Source organism: Xenopus tropicalis, chromosome 3 (genome assembly GCF_000004195.4).
Source record: "Xenopus tropicalis strain Nigerian chromosome 3, UCB_Xtro_10.0, whole genome shotgun sequence".
Lineage (NCBI taxonomy): Eukaryota > Metazoa > Chordata > Amphibia > Anura > Pipidae > Xenopus > Xenopus tropicalis.
In genome coordinates, this window is record NC_030679.2 from 34746224 (window position 1) to 34761769 (window position 15546).

General features: G+C 34.5%; 1 protein-coding gene across 1 annotated transcript in view; it reads right to left on the reverse strand.

The window, feature by feature from the left end:
* The window catches only part of LOC116409708 (teneurin-2-like), a 145823-nt gene that overhangs the window by 27320 nt on the left and 102957 nt on the right, over window positions 1-15546 (reverse strand). The window contains exon 2 of the mRNA XM_031898792.1: window positions 757-1031. Within this exon, the coding sequence (XP_031754652.1) occupies window positions 757-982 (226 nt within the window). The 5' untranslated portion in view covers window positions 983-1031. The remainder of the gene's footprint in view (window positions 1-756; window positions 1032-15546) is intronic.

Consider the following 15546-nt stretch of genomic DNA (forward strand, 5'->3'; position numbering starts at 1 on the left):
GTCTACAAATATGATGGAAGAGCTGCACACCATGAGGTAGTGTTGATACCTGGGTGCCTGTGCAAAAAATAAGTATACAGGCTGGAGTGACGGCACAAGTGTAAGTCTATGTAGGGCAGAGGGTCACAAAATAGGATAGAGATGAGTGCATACAATTCCAAAATGCCAGTTTTACATGTCAGGTGTAAATTAAGTTTGTAGAATAAAAGTAAATTCATATTACATTAACAGTATCAAAAGTTAAGTTTAACCTCACTGGATGCATCTGGAAAATACATTTTTCTTAGTTTTTAGTTCATAGCCCACAGTTCAAAATGAGCTCAAACATCATTGACTATACCCTCTCCCAAACACCACAACAGCTTCACTTCCATATGTTCCAGTGTTTCACTTTTTTAGCTAACCCTTTCTGGTAGGGAAAGTAATAGTCAATCTTATGGCTTACATGACTGGTTAAGTCAGGTGTGTATGCATTAAGATGCTGAAAATGCTAGGTAGGAATAGTGCATTTCTGGTGCTACCATATATATACAAATGCATAAGGGAAAACATTTGAGACTTTATTGAACTTTATAAAGTGAAAAAATGTGACTGTTGCTTAGATAAAGTCTTTATATATATCTATATGTTATTAACCAAAACAAATACCTATCCTTTCTGCTTTTTTTATTGGACTTCTCCAATATTTCCATTCCCAGTATCAATTAACTTCATTAACTGTACAGGATAGAAATATAACACATGCTACAAACATACCTTGTCTTGGAAATTCATCAGACTCCCTGTGAACAAGTTCTGAGACACGATTCCCATAATGCATTCTGTTTTCATGATCAAATGCCTTTAATGTTTCACTGGAGCTGTAAGACTTTTGAGTAGGCACTCTGCATTCTTCCCCATCCAATGAAGAGCTGGTGTATCGACATTCTTTCCCACAACGCCCTCTTGTCAGAGATCTGTGTCTACGATCTTTTATATCCATTTTGGATTCAGTGACTTAAGTTAGAAGTTTCTTGAAAACAAACTTGAACCTAAAAATGAACAGTTAGATATCAATATCTACCCAATGTTATCTAGATAGTATTTAACATAGTTTAGAATGGAACTTAAGAGTCTAACATATGTAGTCTATAGAAACTGGAGTCAAAACTTTTTAATGAATGCAGTGTTCTTACCATAATGGATCAAATGGATAATGTCACAGATGTTATAAGCAGAATATCTATTGCAATTATTCATCACAAAATAGGAAACAAAGACGACAGAAGGCTAATTTGCTTTACATTAAAAAAAATTAACTGAATTACTAAGAGGAAAGGTGTAGGTGTGAGTTTGAAGGTTAAAAACAAGCTGAAGGAAGAGTACTAACAGCACCAATTAATTCAATATATAAAAAGCATGAATGACATAAATACATTGAATAACATATAAACCAACAATATACTGGTATGCTGCAGTTACATAATCATATTGACTCCCTTCCCCACAGCTTACTTACTCTGCCCCCTCCTTTGTAAATCTTCTCATGACTCCTTTCTTATAACCAACCGCATTGGTTCCCACAATAACATGATAAGTGTTTAGACTTGCTGTTGGCTGAGCTTGTGAATCTTACTGCTGGCTTCAGCAAGAGAACACATTTACTATTGTGCTGAATGCAAAAAGGTTCTTTTATTAAATGTAAGGTCTGCCTGCATCCATTATTTTGTGCCCTTTACCTTGAGAGAAGGGTCAGTGTGCTGCGCTGAGCAGGATCATTTAATTAATGATGCAGGGGGGAAGATGGCAGCTGGGTAAAAGCTTATATTCAGTTTTAAAAAAAAGTTGTGCTGCTGTCAAACCCCTCTCATTTTTGTATTCAAAATAATGCAGTTCAGGTGGTGGAGCTGTGCCCTACTTATGAACATTGTCTGTTAATTTGGGTTTTACATGTTCATTAAGGAAACCTTTTATAGTATTGATAAACATATGTGAAGTCTGTCAATAACGGCCAGTCAACTTTAACAAGGTAAAGGAAATTTCCAGTACATAATATAATATGTCACCCTATATAAACTGTGTAGCAACTGCTAGTTTCATATAGTGTATATAAAAGAAGGGAAGGTTCAAATTCTAAACATTCCATAAAGTGCTAATATAGATTATATGTAACAGGTAGCTAGAAAAATATTAAAAAAAATTTTAATTCTATTTATTTTATTTCATTTCATTTACAAAGGAGGTTTCCAGGCATGAGCAAAAGAGGCCCAGTTATGGGTTTTATTTATTGGAAGCAGATGAAAAGATAGATATCTGCTACTGTACACCTAGTTATTCCAGATACTGTATTAGTTGTATGGTCCAGTTTGGTAATTTGAAATTTTGATCCTTGGTAGATGCTGTCAATATCTCAGGAGCCCAAATTCTGCAAAGAAGCGTGTCTATTGACATTTAACTGTATGAACTTGATTAAATGCTTTCATCCAGAAAAAGGATATTTTTAAAATCTTCCACCAAATGTGGAAAACTTGTTGGAATGATCATTTCTCCAGTGATTATATGTTTTTTTTTGTGAATCTTTTTTAATTTATACACTAAAGTACCATCTTTACAATATCTTTCTATTTTTATCAGCAATGTAAGATGCTTATGGAAATAGAAGGGTGCCACTATGAATTTTTTCCCTCTCCCATTTGGTAATGCATTCAATCAAAGCACTGGTTGTGATCTGCACGAAATGTGTGTGTACTAGAGAAATGGCATATTTATCACAATATTACTCATGTTGAAAACTCATGAAATGTGCTGCACTGGTTATATATTTTTGATACTAATGAGTGAATTTTCTTGCCAGGAATGGATTTGCTGTAAAATTGTGCATTTCACTATTGGCAATTTTTTTCATAAAACGGCCACAAAAATTCTCTGTGACTAAAATTTGCAGAGTAAGGAAAGTCGCAGTCATGTCGAATACGTCGTGGTCATGTTAAAAATTCATGGATGCATTAAAAAAGTTGCATGTGTCAAAAAAGGAGTCCAATAGCACATTCTATATGGATAGCTCATCCATATAGAAATAAGGCTCTAGTAATTAGATCTGTGGTACTTATGAGCTATACAGGGCAATAACAATTCACAATTTCTAAGCTGTTCCAGTGGAATTTTGTGTTGATACAGCAGTTATCCAAAATTTTAAATTAATTAATTAGCTTAGGAATTGATCATACTGTAAGTAGGCAGTGAGTTTTTCAATGTAACATATTGCATCTACAATTTTGTCCCAATCTTCAATATTTGGTTGGCTGGGATTCCTCCAGTCTAATGAAATTTGACTTTTGCCTCTACTAAGAGTGGAAGAAAATGTTCTCATGTGGAATGTCGGATCCCTTTGATAATGTAAAATATTAAACTGTATCTCTGTAAATTCATCATTTACATATCAATCCTGCTTGTTGGGCAGTCAAGTCTCAATATAGTCATATAGTCAGTATAGTCACAATATAATTAATTCCCATGTGTGTGTATTTCCCCTTTTCATTCATTTTTAATACCAGTACATAATATGAAGTAAAAGTAATTCATTAGATTTTATTCATTAGTCAGTCATTTTTGCTCACCTCCAAAGAAACATTCAAATTAGCTAGATGCCTGATAAAGTCACTTTATATGGCATAATTAAATAAAATCCTGGGCTATTCATTGTCTGTGAAGTTAAAATATTGTCAGTTCAAAAGATGCACACTGCATTCTTAAGTATGTAATGTTAATTACAAGTCTTTTGTATCAGTTTTGCTTTTAGCAGTAAGGAGAGCGAGTGAGATTAGCAAATGAGCCAAATACTTAGTATTAGATGAGCTCTTAATTTGCAGTATTAGTAGATTAAAACTGCTGGAGTCACATTTGATCTTCACTGGAGTGCCCAGCAAGGTTGTATATTGAAAGTCTCCCAATGCATTTTATCTCTTTTTAATGAGTACTTGAGAAGTTCTCAATATATTTTTGCTGCTAAGCACATCGTTATGCATTATATAACTGGAATATTTTTTGTTGAAAAGATACAGTACAGTGATGTGACAGATTAAAAAAAAATTCTTTTATTTCACTTTAAGCTTTAAATGGGCAGCTACAAATAGTAATGCTCTTTCATGACATTGTTTTCAGCAAGATTCACCAAGCTTGATATGCATGAGAAAATAAAAAGGTCCAACAGTCATTGTTGAGCTCTCTTGAACACACTAATTCACTTTGCTACGAAGCATTACACCTTCTCTATCCTTAGAAGAGTTCCATAAAGATGTTCAGCTCTGTAAGTTTAGCTTTTTGTATATAACAATGTTATGTACAGTATTAGCTCATAGACCTGGCTTATATATAAAGCATACAAATGATGCCATAAAATGTATGAAAATTTCAATTTAGACTATAGCAGTAGTAGCAAAAGATACGAAAAAATCGCAAAAGATACGAAAAAATCGCAAAATTACTGATCATTATGAAAAAAACGCAATCGGACGCATTCGGCCCGTTCGTGGGTTAGTAAATGTGCCCCTAAAGCTGACCATAGACGCACCAATATTATTGTACGAAACCTCGTTTTGCACGATATTCAGTGCATTTATGGTAGTTCGAAGAGGCGACCCATATCGCAGAAGGCTGCGGATATCGTCGACTCGTCGATCAGCCAGATTAAAAGATTTTGATCGGGCACCATTGCAGGCGACCAAGCAAAAATCTATGTTCAGGGCTGAATCACCAGGTGGAGGTAGAATTTTTATTCTTTCTACCTCCATATCTGATGATTCAGCCCTAAACGTCAGTTGAAGGTGGGAGCAATCTTTTGCACGAAAGATTGGAATTGTTATGTGTATGGACACTTTTTAGACATGGTAGCTAGAACTGGTGAGATCCTAAGTTCAACCTGATAACCTTATCTGATCTCACCAGTTCTAGCTACCATGCCCAAAATGTGTATAGTGTATGCAAGGAGCTTGTATGTTCTCCCCATTTCTATGTAGGTTTTCCCCTGGGTTTTCCAGTTTCATCCCAACTTTAAAAGGAAACAGGTAAGTTCATGGACTCTTGATTACACATTAGTGTGTGTAAATGCAACAGGACCTTTGATGGTATGGTCCTCCAGGGAAGGGACTGATGTCAATTATGAACATTCTTTTTAAATCACTAAATAAAATATTGCAGATACTGGGCCCAGTGGCATTTTTGTTTTGACATGGTATGAGCTCTAATTTCTAGGCTTAATGCCAGTTTATTTTTATATAAAGAGGTGTCATGCTGTTGCCATTATCATTACTGTAGATTTGCAATTTTAATTATGGGAACAAGTCCCTACTTCCCCTTTCATGTTGCTTTATCTGCTTTTATGATCACTGGGGTGTTTTTCTCTCACACAGATTTTGGCACTAGATATTTTCTTTTAAGATTTGTTATTTATCACTCTACCTCTTTATCATTTTCAGTAATTATTATTTTTTTTTTATCTTTTATTGACACATATTGCTATCTTCTTATTTACAAGTCATTTATTTATTTTGGCTGAAGTGAGTGGGTTTACCTTTGTGATGTGCTCTTTATTGGTGGGTCATTGGTCCGCCTTAGGTACTGTATATTTTTCTGCCATTGTTTATACTGAATTAGTCCCATAGGTGTAGCTTAACCTCTGCTCATCATATGTTTTATAAATGCTTGAGAAAACGAATTCCCAAACTGTAGATGTATTACACTAAGGGGAAGATTTATCTAAACGTGCGTTTAGAGTTTAATACATAAAAACTCACCCATGTTCTATTCATTTCTATGGGATTATTCCAAGCATATTTATCAAATGGTGAGTTCTAACTTTCATTGATAAGTATGCTTCTAAAAATCCCATAAAAATGAATAGTTTTTATGTATTAAGCTCTAAACTCACATTTTGATAAATCTGTCCCTTAAATGTCAACTTTCTGCCAACTAATAGAAATTATTTACTTAATAAGTATTACCATTGCGAAATTGCTTTTACCAAGGTCATGTGCATTTTGCAAGACTATACATAGTTGTGTCCACAGGGGTTTATGGGGGAGTGGCAAAAATGGGAAATGGGAAAGTTATTTTGTGTAAAACTGCAATTAAATGTGCATACATTTGGACTGATGAATGTTATTAAAGTTAACATAATAAAACAACAGGTTTCAAAAGAAATCCACATGTTGCTTTATTACATTTTTAAAGGATATTTATTTTTATTCTGAAAGGTTAATTGTGGGAAACTTTAAGATTGTTTTGACAGGATTTTTTTATTTAGAATTATGACTTTTGGAAAATGTTCACAAAGGGGCAGATTTATCAAAACACGAGTTCAAATCCCGAATGGGAAAAATTCGGATTGGAAACGAAAATTTCTGAAGATCGCAAATATCATGAAAATGCTTATAAAAAAATTGTATTAGTCACGATAATATGGTATTGGTGATCCTAAAGTCACAAAATTTTCATACCGAATTACTGTAAACAGCGGCAGAGCCTTTACTAATTTTTCGCGCAAGCGTCCGAAAAAGTTGCGCGGGCGCGGAAAAATCGGCGTAAACACGCTCGGAGCATTCGGATGAACGCTCTGAGCATTCGTGTCTTGATAAATCTTTCCCTTAATGTTCACTAAATACAGGTTTGTCTGGTTGGGCTGGAATCAGAACCACACTTGGGTGTTCAACAAATCAAAGAAGGAATTATACACCAGCGTTTTATATTCCAAAATTGAACTGTTTTGGTATCTTATTTAATTGTATGTTAATAATGCAAAGACAAAAGCCATCACACATTCAACCCTTCCAAATGATTCCCAGGGTATATCTGCAAACTTAGATTTATAGTTTTCAGGTTGCGAATGCCTTTAGCCATTTGCCAGTCTCAAAATAATGATCTGTACCCCTGAAGCTGAATCTCACCAATTTTATTTCTTGATAAACCCACTTGTTGGAGCCTTACAAGATGATGTCATGGGAAAGCAGTTCTTTACAAAATACATCAGTCAATAGCACTACTCCAGCAAAATCCTGCATTGAAATCTGTTTTTCAAAACAGCAAACATTTTTTTTTTTGGTATATTAAAGTTTTAATTTTGATGTGTGGCTTGTTTTTAGTTGACCAGGTGCCCATGTGACTTGTGCTCTGATCAACTTCAGTCACTCTTTGCTGCACTGCAATTTGGAGTGATATCACCCCTCCCTTTCCCCTTAGCAGCCTATCAGAACAGCATTTAATATTAAAACACTAAAGTCCGGCCATGACTCCTCCAGTTACACTGAGTAGGAGAAACAATTATTTATTTGAAAGCAGTTGCATTGTTAAGTGCTGGCTCTTTCTGAAAGCATGGGATGTAGGCACACTGAGATGGTGCCTACACACCAATATTACAACCAAAAACAACATTTATTGATTCAAGAATACAATTTTAAAAGCTTAAGGAATTATTTGCAATGTACACAATGTCATTTAGTAATAAAAATTACACCATAAAAATCATGACTAAGGGGTCTTTGGTGCTTAATGTAAGGTAAAACTAGAGAATGCATGTAAAGCCGAGGTCTACTGTGCTAAACTAGTCACTAAATGAATGGGGGCTTGCATGAGAAAATATATACCTTTACATGCTACTGTAAAAAAAATTATACTGTAAAACTGTTGTGACTTGGCTAAAAATAATAATTTGTCAAAAAAACAAACAGCTTTATCCAAGGGCAAGTGAATGGCTGGCAAAGAAGAGTAAAATTAATTAAACCCAATTGATTTACAGCATTCTAAACCCCAAATCTTGAACATTTAGGAGGAATAAAATCAGTTAAATTCAGAATTATGTGCCTGCTTTCTGGTATTTGTAATGGTTCCTTTAAAGCATGTTATTGTATATTTTATACATAGACACCCTGCTAGTCCAGCAAAACACACTGCTGGCAATCATTTCAAACCCCAAAAATCCAAATGACCTAATCTTATCAATTACTGTCCCTTCTGGTATTCTGATGTATAATACTGGATTAAAACACTGCAACAATACATCTGCAGTATACCTCATATTAAATTAATCACCTGCATTTATAAATTATTGTACTTCATTCGGCTCATACTGTATGCAAAATCAAAGTGCTTAAATGCCTCCTGATTATAAAACCTTGAGTGCCATAAACTATTGCAAAAAGAAATATTTCTTCCTTGAAAAATGCCATATATTTTTGACACATGAAAAAATATGTTAAAAAAATATAAAAAGAAAAAAATAAGTAATATAGTTTGATAATTTATACATAATTGTTACAAAATGAGTCTCATTGACTAAATTTTCTAAAATTTGCTAAAATTTCACCATGTTTTTTGACAAAAAAAACACATTTTTTTATGCAGGTTTGAGAAGAAAATATAAGAAAAAACAATAATTTATTCCAGTGCATTTAGAGTGATAAAATCCCCCTTTGACTTAATGCTTTGGCGCAACAAGAAACAGGGAAAAACGTCTATTGACACCAATGTGTTTGGCAACATTTTACAAATGTTTCAGCAAACAGGGCAGTTTCACTCATCCCTATTTGGAGCAAAAAAACAACACTTTTATGATAAAGGCAAACTCTTAACATAAATGAAACATATTGGACCCTATGATTTCCAAATCACAGAAACACAAATGGCAACATTTGAATAAGGTCACTTGACTAGACATAAAGTTTGCCATTAACACTGAAGGGATTTCTCAAGGTCTGGGGGTCTTACTGAGACCTAAACAAGGTATCCACAAAACTTGGTAGTTTTAAAAGCAGCCAATAGTCAGTCAGCTCTGGTAAGACCCTAATAAGAAAAAGAAAAGTAAGAATTTGGTTTCAGTGGGTCACTTGAGAGTCAATTGTATGTAGGGATGTAGCGAACCTAAAAAAAAAGTTCGTGAACTTACGAAAAAAGCGCGAATATTCGCGAACCCCATAGACTTCAATGGGAAGGCGAACTTTAAAACCTAGAAAAGCCATTTCTGGCCAGAAAACTGATTTTAAATTTGTTTAAAGGGTGCCACGACCTGGACAGGGGCATGCAGGAGGGGGATCAAGGGCAAAAATTTCTCTAAAAAATACTTTGTTGAAAAAGCGTTGCGTAAAAACGGGCAGACCTAGCGGAAATACGCGGCGTTTTTTGCTATTTCGCGCTATTTGCACCATGGAAACGGGATTTGCTTACACCAGTATTAGGCTGAAAAACGCCATGTGTGGTTGTGCGGAGTTTTTTAGGCTGAGAAAAAACACAGAGAAAAAACGCAGCGAACCCAAATTGCGGACATAATTGTATGTCTGTTTTTTTAATTTGTACCAAGGGGGACAATATATTAAGGTTAAGCAAGATTTAAATAAAGAAAAATAATGGCATAAAAAAAAACTTCATCTTCATCAAAAGCCTACCTCCAGTTTTGTGAAGACACATTGCTATTGAATTGTCATGATACACTTAAATTTGGAATATTATCTGTGAATTAATTACACAAACATTTTTATGAATAGTTTAAGACTAAAATTGGTATACAATTTTTGGATTATTAACATCATATTGATGATTATATCATATTAAGAAATTGTAAAGATGGAGACAAATTGCTGGAATGCTTTGGTTAAAACATCTTATAGTGTGTTTTAGTACTGTAATAAAAGATATTGGTGTATTTGCAGGTGCACATAATTTTTTACCATAAACATATTTTACTATTTCGTATGTAAACTGCAATTTCAAGTTTATGCCAGTTTAATCAATACCCCCATGGGAGCATTCTTTAACAAGAAACAGTACATTCTTCTTTAACATGAGTAAACAAAACACAAAATCACACTAATATACTATAAGAGTAGGGTTGCCATTTACTTTAAATATGAATGCAACTAATTCAAAATTAGTTGATGTACACAGCATGGCTGCGTATACTGTAATCTAAATTCTAGATATAATCCAATATTCCAGTATACATATGAATGATTTACCAATGTAATATCCATCCTATTTTAGCGGTTAGCTGTAGCCGCTTTATACATATACAGTATTTTCACAGCTCTGCATCAATAGACAACTGTTATTGATTTGTTAGACATGGGACTGTGCTACTAATTTGCCATTTTTATTTCCTAAAACAAAGATAGTAAGCTGATCAATGCATTTTTTTAAATAAAGGACTCATACCTATAATGTCTACTTTTCCTTATTTTTTTTTACTATAATATAACACTCCAATAATTTCTCGTCTTCAGTTTACCTACACACAGAGAGCGCGTGCAGATGGGATACACGGATGGATTGTGCTTGATGAACAGTAGTGATGTAGCGAACATCGCCGAAAATGTTCGCGAACCCGTTCGCGGACTTTCGCCAAAACTCGCGAATATTCGCGAACTTTGCGAACCCCATAGACTTCAATGGGAAGGCGAATTTTAAAACCTAGAAAAGCCATTTCTGGCCAGAAAACTGATTTTAAAGTTGTTTAAAGGGTGCCACGACCTGGACAGTGGCATGCAGGAGGGGGATCAAGGGCAAAAACTTCTCTGAAAAATACTTTGTAAAAAAATGCCAAAAAAAAACGCCAAAAAAAACGCCAAAAAATAACGCCAAAAAAACCCGCAAGCTATTCCTATGTATATACATAGGCGATAAAACAAAGCGAAAAAACGCGGCGGAAAAACCAAGGCGAAAAAACACGGCGCCAAAAAAAACCGCGGCGAACATCGGCAAAAGTCCGCGAATTTGCGCGAACGCGAACACCCGATGTTTGCGCGAATTAGTTCGCCGGCGAACAGTTCGCTACATCTCTAATGAACAGTTGTCTTTTTTCAACCCAAATTAAGATGTAACTACAGTACAGAGCAAACAAACTCTATTCAGAAAGCTCCCCAGTTGGATTGAAACCCCATACCCTGGTGGTATGAGTCAGCAAATTCCTTTTTTGAAATGGTATTGTTTATGCGTTGCAAAAATATTTTTTTTCTAAAATGTTTTTCTCTCTCTTATTCCCCCTTTTTCTGTTCCTTCTCCTTCATTAGACTGGTACTAGAGGGGATTCTATTTGTCTTCTCTGTTGTTTTAATATACTAAAATTACATTTAGAAAATATATACCTTTTTTTCTTGAGATAAATCTTAAGAATAATGTGTGAGTGAAGCAAGTGTTTGTAATATGAGAGACTCCGAGAAGCACTTTAAACACCTTACATTTTATTAGGGAGACTCTTGGTTTTTACAGCTTATGCTGTACCTTGAAACAACTGCAATAATTATATGTTGTTCCAAGAGAATGAATTACAATCTGTGAGCTGCGGTATTTGGTAGAAAATCAATGGTAAATATGAATGTACCAAATAAAAATACAATTACATCTTCACCCTAGGCTTATATCTGCTTGTTGTAACATGAATCTATAAACAACCATGCAGTTCATATAACTGATTTTGCTACAATAACTGTTATCTCTCTTTAGAAAATAGTAATAATACATAGCATTGCCTATGTTTACTAGTTCCAACCAAAACGGTATAAAATGATTGGCAATCAAGACTTTGTAGTGCTCACAGAACACATTTTATAAAAACAAAAACATACATGCACACATAAAAAACACATGTCCAATTTGCTTATCTTTAAAAGTACCAAAACATGCAACATTTTTAGTAGTGATGAGCGAATCTGACCCGATTCGCCGAAAAATTTGTGAATCTTTCAAAACATTCTCAAAACAACGAAAATGTTGCAGGTCAAAAAAATTGTATGAGTGATATGCGACAATTTTTTTGACAAGCGACAATTCTTTTCATGAACGAGATAATTCTTCTTGACATGTGACAATTCTTTTGATGCGCTTAGTTTGGTCAACCAGGACCAGTAAGTATCGACCACTGAAAGTTTAAAAGGGAACTAGACCTTGTATTTATTGTGTATTCATGTTTTTATTACAAATAGACATGACTAATAAATCTATTTATGCTATTTTGATTTTTTTGTTCTAATAGACTGAAGAGCCTTATATTAGCTGAACAAGTACACTGGGCTCCTAGAACACTAGTGTCTAAATATATTTTATTTGTGCACATTTTGCTAAACAGAATCTGTAAAGGTAATAAGATGTTTTCAATGGAATTCTATTTTAATACAAACTCCATAGCATCATTTTTTTCCTGTAAAGTAGTCAAACTTAATTCCAATAAATCGCTAGCTAACAAAATCCAGATATATTAATACTTCAGGGCTCCTCCCAAATCCACTAACTGGCACCACTTCAGGTAAACTTTGAGAGCAGCATGGGAAATACTGCATAATAATTTTCACTAGAAGTACAAGCTGGAAGAAACATAAAAGCATCAACCTCATTATTAGGCAGTTTTCTACCTATAGTGAAGGCTAAATATATCAGAAATAACAAAATCCTGCAGAGATGCTTTCTTTAAAATGTTTGAGGAGAGCTCTGTAAACAAGGTTATTATTTAAAAAGTGGAAAAAGAAGTAAAAATGGATGGCTACAAAACTTTTTTAGAAACACTTTGTAGAGGTAATTTATGATTTATGCTAGAGCACCAAGAAATGCAAAATGATACCCCTTAGTCCATTCAAGAACCACTTGCATCAGGGGCCTTGCTGCACTTTGCACCTCACATTGACTTCAGTATAGTGCTTCCAAACCCTGCCTTTTAATTTATAAATGGCCCCTTGGATCTTTTGGATTGAAAAAAAAATTGTCAACAGATGAAAAAATATAGCTTTGACAGTACCTAACTAACAGGTTGCGCTAGGGTTGCCACCTCTGCCAGCTAAGAAAGCCAGGCAGGGGACAGGGGTAACGTCCAGGGGGGTGGTGAGGAGGCGGGGTTGTGACATCATGGGTCAGAACCATGACATCATGGGGGTGGGGAAAGTTTTCCTAAAACCTGGCAGGAGGTTTTGACCTGGACAGCCCTTGCAAAAACCAGGCTGTCCTGGTCAAAACTGGACATGTGGCAACCCGTGGCTCAACATGTCCTCAATTTTCAATGTAAAAAATTGCAGTGTAAAAAAATGTTGATGTAAAAATGTGATCATTTAAATTGAGTGATATAAAGTGCACCATCTGGATCAAATACCTATATTAAGCAGTTTATCAATTTCCAAGTTTGTGAATTTGACACTCTTTTTCTAAATTAATAAACTTGCAGAAATTCAAATTTGAAACTACGGCTTGAATTTACCTATGACAACTCCCATTGACTTCTATTGAAGTCGCCAGCTTTTAGATGGTAAATATCAGGTCCAAAAAAACCTCAAGTTTTTGAACCATTTAAAGTTTTTGAACCATAACTCAAATTGGAGTATTTTAAGTGCAAAAAAAATTGAATCAAGAAAAAAAAATTAAACTCGACCCTTGATAAATCACCCCAGAAGTGTTCTGCATCCATCATCTTGTGCTGGTTGTTTTGCCACATGGCTTATTTTTATGTAACTTTTTCCAAGAGATACAGATGACCCCCTTCTTATTGGGTTCAGAAAAGGGAGATCTAGAGAATGTTCCTTAATGTACCTTTATTGGCTGAAGAGTATTAAGATCAAAAAAATATTAAAGTTCTTTCTGACATCTATAAACAATCATATGTATTTTAACTTTTTTCTCAACTTTCCCTTAACTACTCTTACCTGTGGACCAGGTATTGCATCACAAAGTATACTGTTTATATTAGTGAGATAATACCAGATCCATGAAAGAGGCAGAATAACACATTTTGTGCTTGTGTTTATATAAACATTGCATTTTCTGTGTAGACAATCATCCCCTAAAACCAGATTCGTGCCTTCTAAGGTAAATCCTTAATAACATCCATAGTTAGTTTTTTAAGGAAAATGCAGAAGCCCTAATAACCATTGAGCTCTAGTTTTTAAACCTTGCCTTTGAGACCTATTAAATTATCACAAACTCAAACTAAAAAATCTGCCATTTAAAACCTGCTGAGAAGCTTTAGCGGTTAGTATAAAGGGAATCGTCAGCATTCAAGAAGGTTAATGCTTGATTATTTTTCCCAAGATTTTTAAAATGTTGAGATTTTACAACCTTATGAAAAAAATAAATGGAACAATGCTATCTTTGTTTACATTCATCTCCCCCCCCCCAAAAAAAAATGCAAACTAAAGGAAAACAAGTCAAGTTTAGTCCTTTTTTTTTTTTTTTTAATGCATTTTGTCCTATGTGTTAGTGGGAACAAAGCATCTATTAATTTTGTTACCTCTTTTTATTCTATTTGTTTTTTTTTTTTTAAGTATTCCCACCTAAGAATAACATAGCGGCCCCTTTCTTTATCTTTTGTTCCTTGGCAATCTGTGTCAAATATTGTTCAACTGGAAGATCTTTCTTTGCTTCGTGGTTTTTGATGTTTCCGTGTTTTTTAATGCTTTTATTTGTACGACAATTCAAAAAAGTTTCATTTTTTGTGTTTTTTCCACATCTTTTTTTTGTTCGTGCTTTTTCAATTTCGGTCTTTTAATAAATGATTAGAAATTTGTGGTTTCATAAAACTCTCAAAATCCTAATGTTGATAAACCTGCCCATAAAAAACTATGACTGAGTGGTTTTCAGAATATGCCAAGAAACACTGAATAGTACCTAAGTTCTCCTGAGCATTAATAAGTCAAACTATGTGTGATATATGCATGGACAAACAAAAAAGGCAGATAGATAGATGTAAGTTAACTGTTCTTAGAACACACCAAAGTATGCCCTATCATTAGTGATAAGCGAATCTGTCCTGTTCCCCCCCACTTCGGCTAAACATTTCCAAAACGACAGCTAAATTCGCGAAACAGCAAAAAATTTGCGAGTTTGTTGCCTGATTTTTTTGTAGCCTGTGTCCTTTTTTCTTTGCCTGCGCTCATTCTTACATGACCGCGCCCTTTTTTGCTCAAACAAGCCTATTTTGACGCGCCCCATCCCTTTTTGATGTAGCCGCGGCTATTTTACCGCGCAACAAATTTTTCGGCTGCAAATTTTCTCAGAAGTTTTGCGAAACAATTTGCCAATTCGCTGCAAATCTATGCCTGCCAAAAAAATACGCTCATCACTACCTATCATATTTGTTAACGCATAGTATCTTTGTTAAGCTGATCCAATTCTCATCCATTATCTTTAGACGTTAAATGGTCCACGTGATAACAGTGACTAATATTTTGGCACAGAGGGATAACCAGATTGTGCAGATCAGATATTCCCTGGTTAGAAATTATAGCCTTTATATAGGTAGGTGGAGTCTGTGTCCTTTATTGATTTCTGTTAATGTGTGATCTGATGTGTGCCTGCAAGGGCCATGATTCAGGATATAATAACTGTCAATAATCATCTAGCAAAACAATGAATTCAGGGATGTTGTAAAACAGGATTTGTGAAAGGTTCAGTTTTTTTCAAACCATCTGTGCCAAATTTAACATAACTGTATTATTTTTACTGGTAAACCAAATAAATTGATATCAGAAGTAGGGATGTTTAAATGACAATTCACACAAAAAAATTCAAAATGTATCAAAATACTTAATAAAATCTTCTGCTGCCCTT